The sequence below is a fragment of the Pleurodeles waltl genome, chromosome 4_1 (assembly GCF_031143425.1).
Source record: "Pleurodeles waltl isolate 20211129_DDA chromosome 4_1, aPleWal1.hap1.20221129, whole genome shotgun sequence".
Classification (NCBI taxonomy): domain Eukaryota; kingdom Metazoa; phylum Chordata; class Amphibia; order Caudata; family Salamandridae; genus Pleurodeles; species Pleurodeles waltl.
The window spans coordinates 224,438,450-224,451,427 of record NC_090442.1 but is presented as its reverse complement, the minus strand read 5'-3'; the positions used below and the strand labels follow the sequence as shown (position 1 = coordinate 224,451,427).

Below are 12,978 nucleotides of genomic sequence, written 5' to 3'. Positions count from 1 at the left end.
CTGGTCTGACCGCGGCCAAACCGCCGCGGTCAGAATGCCCTGCGGGGCACCGCCAGCCTGTTGGCGGTGCTCCCGCATCCCCGACCCCCATTGTCTTTAAACTTTGCAATTTTACTCCATCAATACTTACTTTCTTTATATAAGTATAACCAGGAGTTCACTGGCAGTATAATTAATCCAGAAATGGCTGATGTTAATTGGTTCCAATTGTTTCTTACAGGGACACAGGTGTGGAATACAGATCCTTTCCTTACATTCAGAGCATCGTAGTCTGAAATGTGGAAACTCTCCTCTTCACATAAAACTTTCTGGACCAGTTTCTCTTAATGATAATTTAAGTTTTACATTGGTGACTTCTGTCACTCCTTGACGCCTGACATGTGTAGTTAGGTATTTTGCAGAGAGGAAATTATGCAAGGTGTGGGGTTATGATGCTGTCATCCCCGCTGCTTAAACGTTTGGAAATAGAGTAGCTACAAATTGTTCCATGATTGCTTTTTGTTCTAACTGTACCTTTTCACGTTTGATAACAATCCTTGTGGTGGCTTCTCCACCTACCTGCTGATCCCTCACCTGTTGGATATCCACAGCCACCAAGACGGGACCTGAAAACTTTTCTTAGCTCTCGTATACCAGTAGGGGATCCTGGATTCATCTCAGGACCGGAGGTGGTGCCAGGCTGACATCACAGGAGCCATATAGCGCCCTATGGTGCACTGGTTGATGTTCAACCTTTTCAAAAGTATTTAGACTCCTTAAAGCCACCGCTTGTCTTCTGTGCTAAGAAACACTTTTTTGACTATTTCAATATCGAGAGTCACTTGGGACATAAACAGTCTGCCGTCTTTGTAATTTTAGATAGATTTGGGGTTTCTGGCTGCATCCCGTCAACCCATTTAGCACTAATTTGTCTTTGATGAGTTGTTTTTTTCCTGTAGTGTTGTTTTCAGCTAAGGATGCCTGAGATTTCTCAAAAAGGATTTAAGAGTTTAAAGGGCCAAATAGGTCTGCTGAACTCAGGTGTTGCAATTTCGTCTTTCAGAAGGGCCAAAAATCAGTTTTGAAAATTTCTGTATGAGCTGCACAATTGTTTTGAAAACGTAATGGTGATAATGTGGAGTACAACATTATCAACACTTTGTACATTCTAAAGATACAGAATATTGTTTTGTCTTGTATGATAATCTGCATCTGTGCAAGCAACACTCAGCCCTGTAGACATCTTGACCCAAAGGCAGAAGCGGAATGTGGTTCAAAATGACATTACATGTTGTCATTTAATTTTTAACAATCATCACATATATAGATTATGGAAGAATAAAAAAAAAACAGAGCAAATTCCAAGGCCTTTTTAACTTCAAATAACGTATTTCATCTGTCAAATCTTGTTTTTGGAGACAGCCGAAATGAACACTATGACACCAGTTGAGTGAATTAGGTCGAGGCGTGTAGTAAGGCAAAGTCGTCTGGTACTATAGAGGAAGAATCCCCTGAAGCCGGTTCACTTTTTTCTCGAGGAAGACTGGATAACAAGTCAGTGCTTCCTTTGGGCTGATGGTTGATTGGTGGGCACAGGCACTGATTTTGGGGGAAATTTATTTATTTTTCATTATCAGATTTTGACCCCATGAAAGAGAGTACGAGTCAGAACGAAGGAAGGAAAAAAGGTAGTAAAACAATGACAAATGGAGAATGCAGATACGAAAAAAAAACTGTAAGATTGACATAAAGCGACAAGAAATAAAGGATGGTTTAAGAAAAGGCATGCAGTGGAATCCAAATAAGACAGCTTTGGCATTAAGAAGCACCACCAGCGGGCTACTCAGAAAAGCCTTAAGCACCATGACTGGGCGAGAGGGCAGCAGGTGTATTAGAAGGAAGATCAACAACTTCTCCAGGATGAAAAACATGTTATAAGTCTCTTTTGTGTCACATATTAACTGTGAATTCCAGCGAAAACAAGCAATATATGCAGATGCTCTTGTATAATCTTGTGAGCAAATACAAGAATATGCTCTCAATTTATATTTCCTAATAAGGGATGTTTTGTCGTTTACCCGGTGCATGTTACCTTATTTAAAAGACATATTTACCAACACTATGTGCATGCGTATTATTTTTGCCAATAAATACCATTGTTTTGTGGGCCTCTCCTGTACAATATTTAATAGAGGACAATGAAAACATTTCCCAGACTTCTAGCAAAAGTTCTAATTACCTTTTAAGCATTGTGTATTGGAATTTAAGTAGTGAAATGTTCCCTCCTATTATGAGTCTATTACCTGGTTATTCCTATTTTTAATTTCTGTTTACGAGTAAATTCTACTGGGGCGTGAAGTTTTCTTGGAAACCTAAAGTGTATGGCTTCAGATCAGAACATACTGCTTTTCATCGTAAATTAGTGCCAAACGGATTGGAAAGATATGCAGTGATAAAATAAACGTGTTCCCACTCAGAAAGCATGGCTGACAATACTTTGTCTGATATTTATTTTGCATGCAGATTTCACTGCCAGGTGAAGTATCAGTCAAGGACAACAAACATAACTCTTGCATCGTTGGAAAATTATCTGGGTTTTGCTATTTTTATACTGTAATCATGGCACAGGCATTTGAAAACTTGAATAGATGGTATTATACAAATATGGCTATTGCAAAAATAAAAATGTTTATCCAATTAGTACCTTACTCATTATCTACCCAATCACAATTACGTTTGCTCTAACATTTTTATAAGAGCCTTATCAATTGCATTTTATCACAGAGGCATCTTCAGGATAGATTTGAAAATAAATGTCCAAGAACTCCTTAAGTATCTTGAGTATTAAGGTATGTAAGAACAATTTCACAGGTTACCCAGGTGAAGAAAGAGCAGGGGCACCCCGTCATCGTGGACAGTGGGGCTCTGCCTCTCTTAATTTTCAAAAAAACATGATAAGTGTCTGTTAGGCTGAGCAAAGGTCAGTCTGACAGACGCTCACCATGTTAGGGTCAGGCAGCCAGGCCAGGCCCTTTACATGCGCTAATGCAAATGTGACTGGCAGCCTGAGCCAACATTTGAATATTTCACAGGCGTAAGGGCAGTCACCTCATCAGTCGGGCACAGTCCTGAGGGAATCCTCCCTCCAATGAAGAGAGGGAGAGACACCCTCGGGCACAGTCCTGAGGGAATTCTCCCTCCCTTGACGAAGGGGATAAACACCCAGGGATGAAAACTGACAGTCAACCCTGGGTTTTTTAGGTTTAAACCTGGAAGTGCTAGGGCTGACAGTCTGTCAATAATGCGTTGTCACAGAGTAGGGCAGGGGTCGGCAAGAGTCACCGACCCCACCCACTCTCTGAGGAGTTAGGGAAGGTGTTCCTCTCATTAGCTGGCCTATGACAAGGTTAGCAAATGAGAGGAGGCAGCAGGAACTTCTAGTTTTCCTTTCCCACAGCCCAAAGCTTCCGCCTCCTCCTGGTGTCTTCTGCTACCCCTCCTGCCACCTTGTGGTCCTGCTGCAGCCTGGTAAGTGCTTTTTAAATGTTTCAGTGCATGCTTGCATGTATGAATGTATGTGAATTTGAGTGTGTGTGGATGGATGCGTGTGAAAGTGTGTACATGTTTGTGCTTGTGAATAGATGGGTGTGAGTGAGTGTGTATCTGTGGATGGGCAGGTGTGAGTATTTGTACGCCTGTGAGTGGAAGGGTGGAAATGAGTGTGTGAGCGTGTGCCCACCCCACTATTTGTAAGAATTACGAGCTGCCACTGAGAAAGAACAAAGGAAAGATTCTTGAACTCCACTTAGGAGACACTGAGAATGGGGTGTACGAAAGAGCTCTGCTATGTATAAGGGATCCCCCTTTTCAATGTGGTGTTCTTCAGCACACACATGGAAATCAAGGACGTGTAGCAATTGCACACTAGGTTGAAAATGTCATAGAAGATGTGAAAGTGTGTGTTGCTGAGCATGGGTGGTAGAAGGATCTATGCTTGTAAATGTTCTAGTGCCCTCAATCAAGGATATTCAGCAGCCTACGGACCACTGCCTACCCTTAAAAAATGAAACCGAAAAGTTTCATTTTTTTGTTTTTTTGAAACGCGTTCCATTTTCCTTTAAGAAAAACAGGCTGCATTAAAAAAAATTGCATTATTTAAAAGCCCTAGCAGACCACCATCACTGTATTATTGTTCATTCCAAATGGGTTGCAAATTGCTACCTGCCGCATGAATACTGATGAGGCATGTCAATTGCAACGCCACGGGGAATTGCTAAATGTGTCTGTGACACATTACTACATTTCCTTTTGTACCTCGCAAATAGTGAGTAGCAAAACGAAATGATCTTACATCTGGCCCTAAGAATCTTAACGTCCAAAATTTAGTGGTACACTGCATGTGAAAATTAGCACAACTGTTCTCAACATGTGTTTGATGCCTCAACAGTATTTTCAGTGGTAAAAAGCACACAAAGGGATGTCTGTGCTTCATTTCCACATGCAGTGCTGCACTGCAATAGCAATGCATCCCTGGCAAACATCTGGTACAGTATGGCACAAAATGAACAAGAGAGTATTATTTTGATGCCAAACTGCAGAAGGCAATACAGACTAAGCTATGCTTAAGATACCTTCTCATTTACCTATACTTAAACAGCAAGGTGTACTTTTATGCACTGCCATAAGCATTCAAGTATCTTTTATATATTTGGGCATATAGACAGTAATTGCAGCCCATTTAAGCTGCCTCTGCCACAACACTGACACTCATGTGGCCCTGTGGTGAGCTATAAACAGAGTTTAATTTGAGCCTGTGATTGCAGGTGAAGCCCACCAGCATTTATTTTTGGGGATCAGCATTTATTTTTCCCCAACAAATTTTGATCCAGAGAAGCAGAAAGAGAAAGACGGAGAAAGAATGACAAAGGGAGACACGCACTGCCAAAACCAATAGGTTTTGCCTATGCAAGAGCTATTGCATTTGACAATGTCTTTTATCCATGCTATAAAGCAGCATGCTGTGCTGCCTGGGTAAAAGTTAGAAAAAAGTACTGTGATGTGCTGACCATGTCACAGTGCTTTTTTCTAACTTTTACCCATTTTACCCATGCTGCACAGTGATGTTGCTTGTTGCTTTAACTGTACTATTAATGTGGCCTGCTCTGGAAAATGAGAAAATCCCCATATTTTAGGAAACCGTCCTGGCCGGGTCAGTGGGAAGCTCGCCTCTCCTCAGAAGCGTTGTCCGTATTAGTGGACTGGAGCAGCCATGGGACCGAGTGTGTGGAGGGGAGTGGCCTACTGTCCTCAGAAGGGTAGTGCTGGCTGAGGCAGTGGCAGTTGACAGTTCACCAGTATGCCAAGATAGAATTCCAATTGGCCAATGTGCTTCTCTCCACCACTAGATTTTCCAGGTGACCAGTAATAAAATGTTTCTACAGTATCAACTAATGGGTATGTTTATACTTAAGCAATGTTTGTTTTTGTAATTGACCTCGCAAGGCTGTAAGGTTGAGTTGGCCCCAGTGAGATTTGTACACGTACACTTCAAATTGACCAGATGTAGGCAGTATGCCCATTAACCCACTTTTGCACAAGTGTAAGTGCTAGTCTGCAGAGGTCCTATTGAGTGAGGGGTTTTGCATACACTGCTCTACAAGCTAATATATAGATTTGACTCTGATATGTATTTATTTATGTAACTGGTGCAGATGTAAACAAGAACAAGTGTAAGCCTGAGCCTCTCATTGGTGTGTAAAATAGTCTAGTAAGTTAAGCACCTGCTGCAGCAATCTTTATGTAATCTGGGCCAGTTCTCAGGCTAAAAAAAAACTAGTTGGGTAGTTGCTCTGCTTTGTGAGGTAGATAAACAAGACTCTTTGAGTTGGATAAAAACACTATTGTCTAGACGATAACCATTTGGTTCTTGGTATGCACTGTACATATGGACAGCTTTCTGCTGCAGTCAAATACTTGCAGTACTTACTGTTGTGCATAATATATCAGATTACGCGGTTGACGTCATCCAAACTGAAACCTATCTTACAAGACTACTAAAACAAACAACTACTGCCGGTTGTGATTGTTTGGATGAACCATATGGCAGAAATTAAATAATGGTGCAAGTAGAAACTTTGCAGCAGAGGGGAAGGAGGAACATGGATAACCGGAGGGAGGGCTGGAGGGAAGGAGCTATATGGCCAGGGAAAAAGTGGGAGAAAAGAAGCAACATAGTCAAGGGGAGGGAGGACGCAACAGGGGGAGGGTGAGAGGGAGGAAGCAACATGGTCACGGGGAGGGTGGGGAGGGAGGAAGCAACATGGCCACGGGGAGGTAGGAAGCAACATGGTCACGGGGAGGGTGGGCGGGAGGAAGCAACATGGTCACAGGGAGGGTGGGCGTGAGGAAGCAACATGGTCACAGGGAGGGTGGGCGTGAGGAAGCAACATGGTCACAGGGAGGGTGGGCAGGAGGAAGCAACACAGTTATGGGGAGGGTGGGCAAGAGGAAGCAACACAGTTATGGGGAGGGTGGGTGCGAGGAAGCAACACAGTTATAGGGAGGGTGGGCGCAAGGAAGCAACACAGTTATGGGGAGGGTGGGCAGGAGGAAGCAACACAGGGAGGGTGGGCGACAAGCAACACAGGGAGGGTGGGCAGGAGGAAGCAACACAGGGAGGGTGGGCAGGAGGAAGCAACACATGGAGTGTTGGCGGGTGGAAGCAACACGGTCATGGGGAGGGTGGGCGGGAGGAAACAACATGGTCACGGGGAGGGTGGGCGGGAGGAAGCAACATGGTCACAGGGAGGGTGGGCGTGAGGAAGCAACATGGTCACAGGGAGGGTGGGCAGGAGGAAGCAACACAGTTATGGAGAGGGTGGGCAAGAGGAAGCTACACAGTTATGGGGAGGGTGGGTCCGAAGAAGCAACAGTTATGGGGAGGGTGGGCAGGAGGAAGCAACACGGGGAGGGTGGGCAGGAAGAAGCAACACTGTCACGGGGAGGGTGGGTGGGAGGAAGCAACACGGTCACGGGGAGGGTGGGCGGGAGGAAGCAACACGGTCACAGGGAGGGTGGGTGGGAGGAAGCAACACGGTCACAGGGAGGGTGGGTGGGAGGAAGCAACACGGTCACAGGGAGGGTGGGTGGGAGGAAGCAACACGGTCACAGGGAGGGTGGGTGGGAGGAAGCAACACGGTCACAGGGAGGGTGGGTGGGAGGAAGCAACACGGTCACGGGGAGGGTGGGCGGGAGGAAGCAACACGGTCACTGGGAGGGTGGGCGTGAGGAAGCAACACGGTCACGGGGAGGGAGCAACACGGTCACTGGGAGGGTGGGCGTGAGGAAGCAACACGGTCACGGGGAGGGTGGGAGGGAAGCAACACGGTCACGGGGAGGGTGGGAGGGAGGAAGCAACACGGTCACGGGGAGGGTGGGAGGAAGGAAGCAACACGGTCACGGGGAGGGTGGGCGGGAGGAAGCAACACAGTCACGGGGAGGGTAGGCGGGAGGAAGCAACACGGTCACGGGGAGGGTGGGCGGGAGGAAGCAATACGGTCACGTGGAAGCAACACGGTCACGGGGAGGGTGGGCGGGAGGAAGCAACACAGTCACGGGGAGGGAGGAAGCAACACAGTCAAAGGGAAGGTGGGAAGGAGGGAGGGAGCAACATAGTCACAGGGAGGAAGCAACAAAGTCACAGGGAGGGTACAAAAAAGGCTATGAAGCTGGCTATGTCATAGCACTTTTCTACTTGTGGTGGGTAGTGGGGGGCAACAGACAGTGAGAGGGAGAGTGGGAGGGCATAACATGGACAAGAGGAGGGGGGGGAAAAAACAAACAGAAAATGGGAGGGTGGGAGATGCGAGGGAAGAAGCAACAAGAGAAGAAGCACTGTCCGAGAAGAAGAAAGAAGCAACACCAGGGGAAGAAGAAATAGCACAATCACAGTGCGAGCAGCAGAAAGACGCTAATCCAACTGAATCAATCAGTATTTGGTCCGTGCTCCAAACAAAAGGACAGGAAGTGAAATTGGCATGTGCTGGCCAATTAGGAGGCAGCAAATAAAAGTAACAATGAAGCCAAGGAATGGTAAGCAATAACTCCAAGTCCCTTTTTGTAAACAAAGTGCCTCGCAAGCAAGAGTACAGATGAGACCTAAAAAACGGGTTGAAAATGAAAGAGTGAGATAAAAAAGCAGGGAGTACCAGCACAGGGCTTGTGAGCAAAACTTTGCACCTGGCACTTATTCTTTTACACATTAGGTACTGGCTGTAGGGAACAATGTATGGGGCACCTGAAAATAATAGCACCACCTTTTATGGCATCAAATATGCATTTCCAAACCTGAGCAGTGCAGCACACTGTTTTCCTCACTGGGTAAACTGAATTTTTAAACTGGACCTGCATGATAAACACCAAAAGAAGAGTCCAACAAACTGTAAACAATGTAAACACATGGAAATCACTGTAACAGCCATGCTTCTATTATCACAGCCCCTGAGATCGTTTCCTCCATCCCGCCTTCCTCCTCCTTGCAAGCAAAAAATGAAAAGTAATTGACAGATTAGACAAGCGGATCAAATAGAGTACAAGGCAAAAGGGGGGGAGCCTTGGCTTAAAATACTAGCGAAAGTTGGAACCAAATTAACATTGCTCTGATTGTGCGGATAACATATTTTAGATTTACACTTGTCACAAATTAAATAATACACTTGGGTGTTAGCTTCAAATACAATCATCAATTTATTTTCATTTGTCAGGCATTGCATATATGGCATTGCATATATTCCCAGAATAAAACTGCAATTGTAATCTATAGGTTCACACACACTGTGCTATAGGATCACCTGTTTTTTCCACACAGGAGAAAATACATTTTGATATCTTCACAGGCAGTGACTGAGAAATTGAAGATAACAGTATAATTCTTTTAACATTGTATGATTTGATTAAGATCCAGAATGTCTAGTTCTAGCTCATCAATACAATCAAATGTGGAACTTGCAAAGGCCTGACTGTCATAAAACAAACTAGGAAACTGAGCATAAAGAAGGCAATACATGATGTGCGACAAAACACTGTGGCTCAAATGGATTATTCGAAATACCAATCATTATTCCACAAAGACAAATCACCATACAGGAGGAAAATGACTGACGCATACAAGGAAGTTTACAGTTTACAGTCTGTGAGGCATAATGAAGATTTCAAGTAGATAAGAGGGGCTCTGTTGGAATACAACAACCTCTGGCAGCCTGAGGACCTTAATTTAATCAGAGAGTCCCTACATTCTTGTGTAGTAGGGCAGGTGGGTGGCGCATGCAATCATGCCCAGCCTGGAAAAGTCACACCCTTCGTGACAATCGGGGAAACCCCAAGGGCGGCTCCTTGCAATGGCGAAGGAGCGTCGCACCCCTGTCTGAGCCAGCAACAGAAAAATAAAACAATAGTTAACTATTGTTTTATTTTTCTGCTGCTGGCTCAGCCAGCATGGGAAGGGAGGGGCGGGGCTGGGGCATGGGAGGGGGAGAGGGGAGTGGGAGTGGAGGGCACCTAAGTGCGCATGTGTGTTTGGCCATCCAAACACACATGCGCACTTAGGTTTTATCCAACTCGGATGTGTTGCACAGCCAGGCTGGCGAAACTGCACAGACCGCAGGGTTGTGTCTGAGCAGCAGTCCAAGCCACTCAGACCAATCCTGACAATGCTTTCATGCTAGGTTTAGCATGAAAGCATCGTCATGATTGCTGGGGAGCCTGTGCTGGTGTCCCAGTGAATGCTGGGACACCACATCGAGGGAAGAGGAGCAACGAGCGAGGCAGCAGGAGATGGCTGCACCATGGCGAGAGGGAAGTTTATTTTATTTTTATTTATTTTTATTTTCACCACTCTCCCTTCCTACGTCTCAAACTCTACACCCCTCCCCTTGAGATTTGCAGCGGCTGCCACTGTGAAACCCCTCACAAGCCAACCAGTGGCGCAGCGAGAAATTATGGGGCCCGCTAGTTGCAGAAAGTGATGGTGAGGGGCCCTGTTACTCGATGAATCACAGATATTCAGAGGCTTTAGGGTGGATGGGTAGCTCAAGGGTGGGAGCAGCAGGGGCCTGGTTATGCCCATCGTGGGCCAGCAAAGGCAAGCCAACGGCGGCAGCAGACACAAACTGTCTAGAAATGTGCGCTAAGTGAGATGTTTGTACATTTCCTAAAGCGCCCTGATCAGATCATTGGAATTTGGCAAATAAATATACATTCATATAAAAATCCACAATCGGTTGTAGGTTTGTGTGTCTCAACTTATATAAAGTTATGTGGATGACAGATGAAAGTTTCTCTTCTTCTAAGCCCTCAACAGGTGCCGGGTTCTGATGGAGTTGGATATTGTGGCGACTTGCAGCTGATCATGCCATCTAACCTACTGCTTGCTGTTGGGGGTCCCCCTGGCAAAATACACACCTACACCACTACAAAAGTTTAAATTTGGTATTACATTCTTGGGAAGTACCAGTCCGTGCTTAAGACCTTAAAAACGGCTCCTGTGGATGAAACGTGTATGTTAACCTCGTTGTGCATTAGAATGGTTTATCCTTTGCATGCGTTTGTTACAGCATTAAGTCCAACAAACTGTGGCATTGAAAACGTTCTCCAGTATACAGGATGCATACCCGCATCTTTTTTTTTCTTAACATAGCACTCGGCAAACAATGTATACTCATAGCCAGCTAACAGCTTCACTTATGTGATTACCAGCAGGCAAACCTCACATCTGTCATGAAGAGCCATATAATTTGCTGGATAGGTAACCAGCACAGCCTGACATTGGAATACCGCCTTACAGGTGTTCTTCTGCATACCATGTAAAGCAAATTGAAAAAAGATCAAAAGAACCTCTACAGAACAGCACATAAATGCAATCTGAATGCCCCATTTAAGAATAGCGTTTACCAAAACCTCTATTCACCTGAATAATAAAAACGAAAGAGAAGAAGGACAAGGGTGTTTAGCTTTGCTCTAATGTCATCAATTCCATATTACAGAAATTCCGGAGACGTTGAGGGGTCAGTTCTCTTCCAGTTCAGCGACGGGTCTGTCTTCGATTAAAGAAACCAACTGTTTCTGAGCGCAGGAGAGGAACAGCTCCAAACTAGACAAACTGCGCTGGCGGGCGACCTGATCAAGCTGTGGAATAAAACAAGACAAAAAAGGAAATTTTTTATTTCTGGACAGAAAACAAATGTAATAAAAATAAATGATAAGAGGTAAAGAGAAACATCAAGCATCTCGATGACAGTTGTTGGAAATTATGGTTGGCACTGGTCGCGCTCCACGGCGATAGCTGCGTTCCAGGGGCTGAAGGAGAATAGTAAGTCTGTGTCTTTCCTGACTCAGGAACCCGGTAGCGGTTTAGCAAAGTTATTGCTTTTTTAATTACTGTTAGTTAATCAAAAATATATGAAAGTCTGATTTGATTTGAAAGAGATGAAAGCACATTTTACTTAGATCACTCAAGACATTTGCCAACATACTGTACAAAAGCCTGTCGATGAAACCTGATACACAGCTAATCTAATGGACATGTGCTATCAGAGCACACAATTGCATCACTGTATTTATCAACTACTGTTAACAAAACAAAATACAACCTGTTAAACCGGTCAGTCCTAGGGGGTTCTTTCCCCAAACGTTTTGCTTTTCTCCTCCATTTTTGCTAATCTCGTTTTTATTGAATTTTGGAGTCTGTGCACTTTACCACAGCTGACTAGTGCTAAAGTGCTTATGCTCACTCCTTAAAACACATTACAATTGGCTTACACCCAACTGGCACATTTAAATTGCTTATAAGTCCCAAGTAAAGTGGTACTACATGTTCCCATGGCCTGTAAATTAAATGCTACTGGTGTCTGCAGTATTAATTGTGCCATCCACTGAAGTAGCCTTTTAAACATGTCCCAGGTCTACAATTGTAGCCTCAGTGTGCAGTTTAAACAGCAGCTTCAATGTAGCAAAATAAACCTTTTGCCAGGTTTAAACCTTACTTTTCATTATGTACAAGTCATTCCTAGGCTAGGCCCAAAACAGTCCACATGACAGGGTACAATGTATTTCAAACATTGGACATGTACTTTTAACTTTTACATGCCCTGGTAGTAAAAAACTCTTCAATTTGTTTTTCACTACTACAAGGCCTACCTCTCCCATCAGACAACATTGGGTTACCTCACTACATTTAATAAGTGATAACCTTCAATTGGGAACAGGTAGGAAAGTCGAGTTTGGCCTTTAGAGAATTGTAGTTTAAAATCCTTTTTAATGGTAATGCTGCATTTTAATTCACAATTCAGAAAATGTCACAGTTGACATTTTCTTGTCCCAACCATTTGGTGCATGCATCCGGTCTCCTTGGTCACATGACTTGGGGTAGCTGGCAGCTGGTGTCTGTGTATTACTCCCAGACAGTGAGACAAAGGTGGAATAGTTGTTTGAAGGATGGGCCATTTCTGGCTTGATGAGGTGTGGAGCTGTCACCTACCACCCTTGTACATTACAAACTCTACCTCAACACACTCACAAAGGGTTTCACACTAGTCTTTTGTACCCTCAGATAAGTTGGGGCCATGACAAGGAGGAAGGAACTTCCAAACACCTCTGGAGGTGGAACCCTCTAGAAACGTCTCCTATTTCAAAGCTGGCACCAAGTACAAATACGTACCCTCAGACCCAACTCTTTAGTACTGTGGAAGACACAGAAGGACTGCTGTTCTGTAAGAAGGACTACTACTCTGCCACCCTGCTACTGGACTGGACCTGCACCTTGAACCCAGAACCACCAGAGCGATTCCAAGAGCTAGATGGCTGGCTTCCCGATCAAAGCCTCAGGGATAGTAAAGGCTCCAACCACCTTGAACCCTGCACCTGGACTTTGCCTGGTATTAGTCTTGCCCCCCAAGTGGTGCCACCCCAGTCCTGGACCCTTGACCTTTGGAAGTGAGCCTGAAG

The 12,978-nt window shown here is 44.8% G+C and overlaps 1 protein-coding gene across 1 annotated transcript in view; it reads right to left on the bottom strand.

The window, feature by feature from the left end:
* Positions 1 to 8,700: 8,700 nt before the first annotated feature.
* Positions 8,701 to 12,978, bottom strand: part of CCDC91 (coiled-coil domain containing 91) — a 1,353,016-nt gene continuing 1,348,738 nt past the window's right edge. Inside the window, exon 13 of the mRNA XM_069228181.1 lies at positions 8,701 to 11,160. Within this exon, the coding sequence (XP_069084282.1) occupies positions 11,041 to 11,160 (120 nt within the window). The 3' untranslated portion in view covers positions 8,701 to 11,040. The remainder of the gene's footprint in view (positions 11,161 to 12,978) is intronic.